General features: G+C 35.6%; 1 protein-coding gene across 1 annotated transcript in view; it reads right to left on the bottom strand.

Moving 5' to 3' along the window:
- The window catches only part of LOC125676543 (multiple epidermal growth factor-like domains protein 10), a 114,903-nt gene that overhangs the window by 54,613 nt on the left and 47,931 nt on the right, over positions 1–12,359 (bottom strand). The window contains exon 8 of the mRNA XM_056160870.1: positions 2,079–2,189. Coding sequence (XP_056016845.1) covers positions 2,079–2,189 — 111 coding nt within the window. The remainder of the gene's footprint in view (positions 1–2,078; positions 2,190–12,359) is intronic.

The following is a 12,359-nucleotide window of genomic DNA, read 5'->3' as shown; positions in this document are numbered from 1 at the left end:
GGTGCGTGTAGAACTACTTACACGAGGATCCTCGTTGTTAACTTCCGGAGACGTAGGGTCGAAGTCGCTGCCACCACGCCACGGTTGGAGAGAGTCCACAACAAACGTGTCACTGAAATACTCTTTATTTCCCCGAACACGAGCAATAAACAAACTAACAATATGGCGCCAAGCGGGTGAATGAATGCCCGTATTCCGAGCCCGATCATAACTCAACCAACACAGCTGATAACCGTGTTGGCGCAGATCCTAACATCAATTGATTGATTACTGAATTAATCTTGTCTACATTGCATGAATTTGATCATTATAGAAAAAATACCTAGAAGATACATGTATAAAATAATTCTTATTAAAATTTCTATACATTTGCATGTAGTTTCTACATTTTAAGGGGAATTTTTGCCTGTGGAAGGGGACATATTCATTTGTTTTCAGAGGGGGAAAGGTACCCTTTACCGGTAGTAAAAAGAATCTCAATAAATCCCTGCATTGTGTTTATTTACACATGAGTTTGAAAAATGAATTTGTAAAGTTTTAAAAATATAATCTTGTGATTCATTTAACTTTCCTGAGATTTATATCTATTTCCTGATATTTCTTTATTCTATATCAACTTTGCATAGAGAGCTCTATTCAATTTATCTTCCTGATAATATGGAAGTTATAATTGATAGTAATGCAATGCAAGCATCCATCAAACAAACTTAATTAATATATGTGTGGAAGTCTCTCTCTCTCTCTCTCTCTCTCTCTCTCTCTCTCTCTCTCTCTCTCTCTACCATACTATATATACATGTAAACCACAGCAATAAGTGATTTTTAAAGAAAAGAAGGTTGGTTAGTAGAAAAAGATATATACAATGTTTAAATCAAACCCAAACGCAGTTTAGGTCCTCTGATTAAATATGAAGGTCATTGATTAATGCATGTGACATTGAAATTGTAGGACAAGGTCATTTACAAGTTTCAATAAAATTTAGCATGTCATTAGAAAGTAATTGATGCACCCAGAAGGCATATGTTCTTGATCTAAATTAGATCATTAGCCTAGTAATTAGATAGATTTTCGAAAATGTAGCTGAACATGAAAAACAATGGTGTTTTTGGTCAGGTCAGTAATAAATAACTGAAAGTTGTTTAACTGATTTTATATTTTTTTTTTAATATAAATCTAACATTTATTATTTCTTTCTATATGAAAGACCTTTCCTGATTGTGTTGCGTTTTTGAAAAAAGTTACCTCAAAAATCTATTGTTTTATTGAATTTTATAATATGTATACAATGCAAGGCATGTTGGTTGCCATGGCAACCATTTTTTGCTGAGATATTTACATTTCTCATTTCAACAAAATTTTATGTAATCCTTTTTCATTTACCTTAAACTAAAAAAAATATGCATCTTATTATCTTAATTGTATTTATTTTGGACTTTAAAGAGATATATTTCACTGGTTTTTTTTTAAAGAACTGTTCCTTGTTACCATGGTAACAATAAAGTGATCAATAACTCTGTGTTATTTGAGGTTAAGTGACTCACACATGCGTTTTCAATGATTTTATCAATAACACTGCATAAAATTACATGTATAGAATTTTTCAATTTTTTTTTTTTTTTTTTTTTGCACTTTCCAAAAAATTCTCCATGACAACTGACAGCTTCTCTTAATTAAATGAATTGAATGAAAGAAACATGATTTTTAATGATTATTTACCGAAGAATTAACAATGCTATTTGACAAATCATTACACTGTAAATGCTAAATACATGTGTATACCATCTCAAAGGTAACACAAAATAATACTTGTGATGATGAACTATATTAACCACATCTTAAATTAACGTCAATAGTTCTTTCCACATATCAAAGACCATGAGTTTTACATTTTCTAGCAGTCACTGAAGGTCAGTAGCAACAAAATTTGGTACAATCATTACGAAACTTTATATGTAAGCTGAATGAAAGGTGAAGATCAAACTCATAACTCCTATAAGCAATACAAAATAGTGAATGTGTACATTTGTATAGATCTGTTCAAAAGAACAATCTTGAAATTATCATTAGATATGTTTACCTTCTGTACAGTCCTCTTCTTCATGGTCATCATCAGAATGACAATGTTGACTTTCACGACAAAATCCACAAGTCTCTGTACAGTTTATTCCATAAGTTCTATCCTCGCAATCTGAAAAATATATGAAAAATAATATACATGTTTGTTATAATTGAATAATTTAACTCTTATTGTATTCTTGTCTCTGATTGGTCAAATTCCAATTGAGGAACGCAGGTTATTTTTGTATAACCTGGTTTGGTCAGCTGGTTTGGTATTGGGACACCCCCACTCCCTGACAACCAGAAGCCGGATCTCTCTCTCTCTCTCTCTCTCTCTCTCTCTCTCTCTCTCTCTCTCTCTCTCTCTCTCTCTCTCTCTCTCTGAATTTACACCACAGCACTGTTTTCAGTCTTCTATGGAATAGTCAACGTGTACAATATGTTTCTTCGGTTTGATACACATAATGTTTTCTCGTTGTCAATATTATCATCTACTTGTACACAAATCACTGTTGTAAAACATCTTTCTCTGTATTATGGTCGAATAATAGATTATAACAAATATATTTGCCATAATTATTTACCAAGTAAGCATTATCCTGCTCATTTTGAAATACATTTTTCACTGGGGGGGGGGGGGGGTGTCATGGCTTGATTCGCCTTTCAACAAAGCTAACAAATATTCATACGTCACATTTTATCACATGACGTCAGTCACAATGACATTTGGATCGCAATATTTGTCACTTGCTTATACATAGTTTTCACACAGCTGAAAAAGAACCCGCATATTATTGCATTTTCTGATATTTGAAGATTTATTTTGGGTAGGCCTAAACAATGCAATTTCCCGTATTTTCTCAATCTGTCGGAGATGAGTAACTTCAATGTCGATCTCTATCTCTAAAGGGCAGCGAAATACGCATTAGATGGATAGTCTACACATATTTTCTATCATGACAAACTTCACCTTCGATACAATATTTTGATAAATAGGCTAGGCTCCGTAGAACTAAGATTAAACTAAGATGGCGACCTTCACAGCTAAACGCGACGCTTCGTGGTTGTTGCTAAGTGAATCAATGCACGGCTCAGTTGACTTGTATTTTTCCGAGTTTATGTACATTTTGATAAACGTTTGATTGATTGAATATTGTTTTACGTCCCTCTCGAGAATATTTCATTCATATGGAGACGCCACCACTGCCGATGAAGGGCTGCAAAAAGCAGGGAGGGATCTGTATAATCTTTACACATTATACCTGGCACTTTTAAATCTACACAAACTACCATAAAGCCGTAAGCCAGGCGAACTTGTTGGAGCAGCCGGCGTTTATTATGTAACGCCATACAAATGCACATATATACATACAATGCTATATATTTTTTTTTTATAAACGACACTAACTTGTACAGTATTGTGAAACGAAAACATGAAGTACTGCTTTGTTTAAAAGAGTTTAAAATTTTAAACCCCCATCACTGACATTAAAAACCGCCCAGGAAAAACCATAAATGGTTAACTATGGAAACCTGTGTCCGCGCAAGTGCAAATAACGTCTCTGGGGAAATGCCGGACGAGCATTTAAGTAGAACTGTAGTAATAAACATTGAAAAATGATAGTAATATGAGGTAATCTTTGAAAATTTGATATTTAAACAAGAGGCCTTATAGGTCACCTGAGTATCATGTAACAACCTTCCAATGTTTGAATTAGGTTTGTGTTTAAATATAAAAATTTTACTTTTGGATGGAAGAAACATTGAATAGCTATGTGGTCATGAAGTACATGTGTTATTTTTATGTTCAATCAATAATCCTTTTTTAAAAAACCTAGGTCTGAGACATCATAAAGAAAAGGGTTATTTACTCCTAAGATAAAACCAATATAAGAAGATCTTCAAAGAATTTCTACATTTTCACTATATGACCAATAAAGCTCCACCCTAACACAAGAACCCCTGCCCCAGGGGCCATGAATTTCACAATTTTGGTAGAGGGCTCAACGTTCATTATAATCATGCCCACAGTTTGGCTTCTTGATGTCCAGGAGTAAAGAAGAAGATATTTTAAAATTACACTCATTTTGATGGTTTTTGCCCCACCCCTCAGGCCCCAGGGGGGCAGGGACCACGAATTTCACAATTTTTGTTTCCCTCCACCCACAGATGTTATATGCCGAAATTGGTTGAAATTGGTTCAGGGGTTTTAGAGAAGAAACTGAAAATGTTCAAATGTTAACGCACGACGAACGACGACGGACAAAAACGGAAGATTTTCAAAGAAATATTGCATTTTCACTATATAATCAATCAGCCCCACCTTTGCACCAGAACCCCTGACCCAGGGGCCATACATTTCAGTTTTGAAAGAAGCATCCTTGATCATCATTATCATACTATTAGTTTGTCTACTTAATACCCAGCAGCAGAGGAGAAGATTTTCAAAGAAATAAAATGCATTTTCACTATATGATCAATAGGGCCCCACCCTAATACCAGAACCCCTGACCCAGGGGCCATGAATTTCACAATTTTGAAAGAGGCATCCTTGCTCATCATAACCATGCTATTGGTTTGTCTACTTAATACCCAAGGACAGAGAAGATTTTCATAGAAATAATGCATTTTCACTATATGACTTATAGAGCCCCACCCTAGCACCAGAACCCCTGATCCAGGGGCCATGAATTTCACAATTTTGAAAGAGGCATCCTTGCTCATCATTACCATGCTATTAGTTTGTCTACTTAATACCCAGAGACAAAGAAGAAGATTTTCAAAGAATTTTTACATTTTCACTATATGACCAATAGAGCCCCACCCTAACACACCAGAACCCCTGATCCAGGGACATGAATTTCACAATTTTTAAAGAGGCATCCTTGCTCATCATTACCATGCTATTAGTTTGTCTACTTAATACCCAGAGACAAAGAAGAAGATTTTCAAAGAATTTTTACATTTTCACTATATGACCAATAGAGCCCCACCCTAACACACCAGAACCCCTGATCCAGGGACATGAATTTCACAATTTTTAAAGAGGCATCCTTGCTCATCATTACCATGCTATTAGTTTGTCTACTTAATACCCAGAGACAGAGAAGATTTTCAAAGAATTTCTACATTTTCACTATATGACCAAAAGAGCCCCACCCTAACACAAGAACCCCTGTCCTAGGGGCCATGAATTTCACAACTTTGGTAGAGGGCTCAACGCTCATTATAATTATGCCCACAGTTTGGCTTCTTGATGTCCAGGAGTAAAGAAGATTTTTTAAAATTACACTCATTTTGATGGTTTTTGCCCCACCCCTCAGGCCCCAGGGGGGCAGGGACCACGAATTTCACAATTTTTGTTCCCCTCCACCCACAGATGCTATATGCCAAAATTGGTTGAAATTGGTTCAGGGGTTTTAGAGAAGAAACTGAAAATGTTCAAATGTTAACGCACGACGCACGCCACACGACGAACGACGACGGACAAAAACAGATAGCAATAGGTCACCTGAATTATTCAGGTGACCTAAAAATAAAGCTCGAGCGCCTCGTGTAAAGCGTTGGCTTAGAATGACCAAACACTCTATTATTCGAATTCACTACAATTCTATTGGACTTCCTATGGCCCCACCTACTTTTTGGATCGTTGATACGTTTCTATCATACAATATTTTCCCGCTATTCTACGAAACGCGGGAAAAATCTAGTATAATCTTTACTCATTACACCCCACACTTTTAAATCTACACAAATTACCATAAAGCCGTAAGCCAGGCGAGCTTAGAATTTTAGTCGTCCAAAAGTTAGATATGAAAAGCAAAATATAAATCAAAATGAATAATTTTTCACAAACATGGAAATAATGAACTATTGATGTCACAATCCCAGATTTTTTGAAACTGACATCCGATTTTCAATACTGTCTTTGATGTAACCGTCTTTTGAGGAATCTGAAATCCAACGTCCGTGCTTTTTCCAAATTCTGTCATTTACGTTAAAGTTCGCAGCGGTAGTAGCTCCGTCAGAACGCAAAGAATGCAGACCGATATTGACGTTGCCCATAACTGATTTAAGTTTTGAAACCAGACACTCCCTTGTACGAGTATAACTCAATTTTTTGTTTTTGTTGATCAATTTTGTACCTTCCTTTGATCTGAACAATGGTTTGAATAGAAAATCGTGTGAAGCAGAATCGATGGATCTTAGTTCGAAATATCGTTCTGCCATTTTAACAGGACAAGCTGCTGTAGTACCTCGCGCTATCAATACTTCGTTCCCTTGTCTGTACTGGCCGGTCTTACTTTTCCTAATGAACACTTTCATGTGGTCGTCCATGAATACGATATCGGAAGAGGCCAGACAGTTGAGCTCGTCGAAACGTAAAAACCCAGCGAAAGAAATCAAAATCATGGACAAATCCCATATATCGGCGAGATTTCTACTTCGTTTGTAAATATCGCACAAAGTAATATCACTTGTTGAGACAGGGTCCTTTTTGATAACTCTAGGTTTGTTGTGTCGTTTTGAACTGTCCAATAGGCTTTTGATAAATGGATAAATTGTAGGATCCGAGTATCCAAGAATAGAGTGAGCCCATTTAATGGAATAAATTGAACTCGAAACAACGTGACAAGAAGATCCAATGTTCAAAAGATGCGTAATGTATAAAGATATATGCACAGGATTGGCTGGAATAGATTGCTTGTTTTTGTTTTTAATAAACTTGCACCACTTGCTAAATGACGACATATATTTTTTTACACGTATTAACAGTTTTTGATTTTATGAGAAATTCACATAGTTTCTTTGCTAAGAGGACGTTGTTCGAGTCGTCCAAGGTAATTCCAGTGGCGCTCACAATGTCCTCTATGTTCTTCTCCAATCTTAACTCTGAAAATAAATACATTAACGAAAATAAGCCTTTAGTCAAATTCTAATCGTACTATTACCATATCGAAGATGTTGGAACTCCCAAATATTCCGTTTTCTCCCTTGTCCCTTTGGGTAATATAGGACGTAAAATACTTTTTGTCTTTAACGCCATTCTTCCATGTATCCCCCCTCTTAAGCATTGGCCAAAAAGGTGCAGATTTCCACAACGGAATAACTAAACTTCCTCCCCCCGTCTGATATTAGTTTATTTATTGTTTTACAAATAATTTTAGTTGGAGGTACTAGCCAGTTATTATCCTCTCCCCAAAATTGCTTAAAAGCGTCTACCCCACTGGTGTTAGGACACCACCATCTTGAATTAAATTTAATGCACTTGATATTATAATCTGTTGCGAACCTTTCGCATGTGTGAGACCCCCATAGAGTATCCATTTCTTTGAAAATGTGATTTTTGATTCCCCAGTCATCACGATCGTAACATCTACTCAATGTATCCGCATGGACATTTTTATTTCTTGGTACCCAAACACAGTTAAGTGCGACGTTGCTGTGAGAACATTTCTTGCGAATTTCTTGTGCAATCCTATGCAAATGAGGCTTTTTACTGCCCACCTCTAATATTCTACTGACATTTGTACTGTCTGTGTGCCGATCTACACTTTCGCCGTGAATACTTTCTCCTATAGTATTCAATGATCTATTAACATATTCTAGTTCTCTCCAAGTAGAACTCTCACAAGATTCCTCACTTGTCCACAATCCTATAACTTCTGAATTATCATGGCCTTCTATAAATGCACCCTACCCAGTATCTGATGCATCGCTATAAACGTTCAAGTTCGAGTTACTCTTGTGAACTCGAATATGATCTGAATTAAGGCTCGACAGATTTTCTCTCCAAAATTTCAATTCCTCTAATGACCCTGAATTCAACTCAATATAAGAGTGCCAACTAAATCTTGACAAAATATCTTGATACAAACACCTTGTGTAAAAATTGACCGGGTGTCTTGCAGCGGCTTCCATAGATATAAGCTGACCTGTGATGTTAACAATAGCCCTAACGTGGAACCTGTTTTGACCGATTTGAATTAGTTTTAAAACATTTTTTTTTATATACAATTCATCACCTTCTCAATTAACTCAAAAGTAACTTTCAAATTACCTGTCTCTGTATTCCACTCTAAACCCAACAAAACAACTCTTTGTTTTGCATGCCATTCACACTTAGATTCAACAATCACAAACCCCAATTCAGAAAAGATCCTTTCTTACAAGTCTACTAATAGACTCTGCCTCTGAAAAACTATTAGATCCTGCCAAACCATCATCCAAATACATGATCACTTGTAATCCTAAACTCCCCCAATACTGAACAACTTTTCTCAAAACTTTTGTAAAAATAAAGGCTGCCGAAGAAATGCCAAAAGGTAAAACATTAAACACGTAATATTTTTTCTGATCATCATGCTCCCAATGAAAACCCAAATATTTTCTGTGTTCTTTAAAAATTTCTATATGATGATATGCAGACTTAACGTCGAACTAAACAAAAAATATCCTGTATCAAAAAGTTCCCGAGCAGTTCTAGCATCTTTCATCCGAAATACAAAATCATGAATGAACTTATTGATGTGTCTGCAATCTAAGACTAAGCATGGTTTACCTGATTTATTGAAAGCCACGGTCAATGAATTGACCACAAAGGGAATATGAGTTACCTGTGTTATGCAACCTTTCTGAAAACGCTTTTGAATTTCTTGGTAAACAATACTCACATTGTCTCTGGCAGATTTGTTGTTGTTAAAAAAACTCACTTGATGGAACGTGCTGAAATGGAATTCTGTAACCATGCTCTATAATACTCAAGACATAATTGTCCGTACAAATGCTCTTCCATTTCGACAAATGCATTTTGAAACGTAAATATGGACTGACATTTTCAGTATCATGAAAATTTTCAGAAACTATAAACTGACTATTTGTTGTATCAGCTTTAACAGAATTGCTATTCTAATGAACTTTAGCATTTTCATCTATAATACTAGTACTTATATTTACTAGTGTTTCCTTGTTACAGTCCCGTACCCAATGTCCCGGGAAACCGCACTTGTAACAGGTCCCTGGCTTCTTGTTGCTGTCACTTTTGTTTGACTTCTCAGGTGTTGATTTGTCAGGAGTTGTATAAGGTGCGAATCTGCGTTGAAGCCTGGCTTTTTGAGCTCTTTCTTCCTTCAAACTTCTTTCCGCGCGCATCTCTGCTTTAAATATTCTTTTCTCGTCTTCCTAGTCCGATGCTAGCTCGTGTTGAGTATATTCTTGTACACTTCTTCTACCACTTTTTGACGAGTCAGCAAGTTTTACTAGCTTTTGTCTATCGTCTATAAGCTCTATACCTTCCGTAATGCTTTGGAAAGCGGCCTTGGCTTCACCGTCGTTGATGGGGGTGTTTGCCTGTACCATTTTATCTCTCACGGTGTTGTTAAACTTGAGCTGTGCCTCCTTGCCTTTTCTTTTAAAAACGAAAGTCTTATCGGAAGCCGCTTGAATTTTGCACATTTGTTGTTCATGTTGTTGTTTTTGTTGCTTCGAGATTTTCACCTCTAAAGAAGCCAATTTGGAATCTTTAACGTCTGAGACTCTAGATAACAATATATCCATTTGTTGGGACTCCATTTTGCTGCTCCAAAAATAAAGCTCGAGCGCCTCGTGTGAAGCGTTGGCTTAGAATGACCAAACACTAGACTATTATTCGAATTCACTACAATTCTATTGGCCTTCCTATGGCCCCGCCTACATTTTGGCGCGTTGATACGTTTCTATCATACAATATTTTCCCACTATTCAACGAAACGGGGGGAAAATATACTATCGTGCCACACCTGCTGCGACACAGGACCTCGTTTTTTCGGTCTTATCCGAAGGACGGCCCAATTTAGTCGCCTCGTACGACAAGCAAGGGAACACTGAGGACCTATTTTAACCTGGATCTCCACGGGAATGATAAACGAAGGTTAGTATCTTTGTCTTTTGCATTAAATTATAAGGAATGACTTTAATTCTGGGGAAAGTTATACGAGTATAACCTGGTTTGTGTCAGTTTACGCTTTTTTATATAATCCGTTTAAATAATTTCAACCTTTCTGATTGGGTGAGATCCCTCTTGTGGCCCCATCCTACCCCTGGGGCCATGATTTGAACAAATTTGAATCTGCAACATGTCAGGAAGCTTTCAGGTAAATTTCAGAAAATTTCAGAAAATTTTTAAATTACCCCACCCTATTTTTGCATTTTTGTGATTATCTCTCCTTTGAAACGGACATGGCCCTTCATTTGAACAAACTTGAAAGCTCTTCACCCAACAATGCTTTTGGCCATGTTTGGTTGAAATTGGCCCAGTGGTTCTGGAGAAAAAGTCGAAAATGTGAAAAGTTTACAGACGGAAAGACAGACAGACGGACGGACGGACGACCGACAAAATGTGATCAGAAAAGCTCACTTGAACCTTCGGTTCAGGTCAGCTAAAAAAAGCTGGTGTCGCAAGACTTGTTATTGAGCTACAGTGTTCTAAACATGACCTTTTTGCACTTAAAATTTATTCAATTAAATTTGATTTGTCTTTTGGTGTCAACACAATATAAGTAACACGAATCAATCATTACATATATTAGATACATAATCATGTAATCTAACACTACAGATAAAAAGAAATTTAATACTAGTAATGGAAATAATAAATGACTTTTTTGCGCTTGAAATTCGAAAAAAATCAGGATATCAAATTTGAGAATTTAAAAGGTCATATTAGGAGTAATATAAATTTCAAAAAATTCACATAATTTCCAAGGTCTTCTCTTAAAATTCAAAATGGAATTGAAAAATGTGCATGTGTATGTGAGAGAGAGAGAGAGAGAGAGAGAGAGAGAGAGAGAGAGAGAGAGAGAGAGGGGCTAAATTGTTAAGTTATTGGCGATAATGCTGAATTTTTATACAAAATTTAGAGTAAATTGATTTAAAATATTTCTAAGAATCGGTGATCTGTTAGAAAATTTATCCACCAAGTTAATAAATTACAACATTTAAAGTAGTTCCAAGTCTCAACTACTTGTACCATAAATTACAACACTACAGCATACAGTGTACGTAGAGGAGTACCGGTATAAAAATAGAAGACATATTGGATGAAGCAGAAACTGTAATACCACGCAGATTTCTAACTTTTTGATTAATCAATCCTTCCGCCACAAAATATAGCCCTGCAAAAACCTTTCAAAATTTTAATTGACACAATTTTTTTTACAACTGGATAGGGTTCAGTAATTGATGTGTAATATATTTGCACACATGGGATCAGTATTGAACTAGTAAATAAGTAGTTTTATTATATACCCAACAATGTATAGTTCTTTATACTGTGAATTTCACAGCGGTTTTCCGGATCACACACTGTAATTTTCTGATTCCGTATTAGTATCCTCTGAAACTGATGCCGTCACAATGCATCAATGCATCGTTATTTGTGGAAAATATTGACTGCGTCACAAACAAAATTGCGTACACAAAACAAAATTGTATGGTATGTCTGATTTTGGTAATTTAGTCTAGTCAATCTAGCAAATCACCTCAAAGTAATTGCAACAGAAACAAACTCGATGGAATTTAATAAACAAAAGCGTGATTAACAACATACAAAAAATCGGACAAAATCGGACAATGGGAAATATTTCAAATTCAGACTTAAATGTTTTAGTAAACCATCGATATTTTGTGGTGTTTACGGCACGCCGTACACGTAAGGGGAGTAACTTAACCGTGACAGTCATTGGAATAAAGTTATACACGATGATCTAAAGTGCATGTAATAAAAAACGCGATTAAACAGCTTAACAGTTGTATTAAAAAGGTGATTTTAAGACCTTTTATATACATACAATATTGCTCAGCATCTCATATTCTTTGCCGACTTCCATTCCCGGGGAACTTTCGGAAATAAAGCTTCAAAATATTTTGTTTGACCCTCTACTGAATTAATTTTAATAATAAAACACAATATTTACTTTAGAAGTTATGAATAATCAATTATAAATGAAATCTTAAAGAATTAGTGACAATTTACAAGGGGGAATTACGGTTGTTAAAAAAGAAAGTATGGAAAGCCATTAGGGTTTAAAGTTTCAGTTATTTTGTATCTTCATCATTTGAGCAAGCGTTTTGTATTAAATACTTTTATAAAACTAAGTAAGTAAAGTATTTTTGCTTTTCTTTTTCAAATTCAGGTTTGGGGAGTCATTCATGGGTAATAATAATGATAATAAAACATTGATAATATAAATAATAAAAATCAATGTACTAAGTAAACACTTGCGCATAGTATCATGATTTGATGTAAAATCGAGTAGTTACT

Source organism: Ostrea edulis, chromosome 3 (assembly GCF_947568905.1).
Source record: "Ostrea edulis chromosome 3, xbOstEdul1.1, whole genome shotgun sequence".
Lineage (NCBI taxonomy): Eukaryota > Metazoa > Mollusca > Bivalvia > Ostreida > Ostreidae > Ostrea > Ostrea edulis.
Note: the sequence above shows the minus strand (reverse complement) of the source record. Positions and strands in the feature narration are given on the sequence as shown.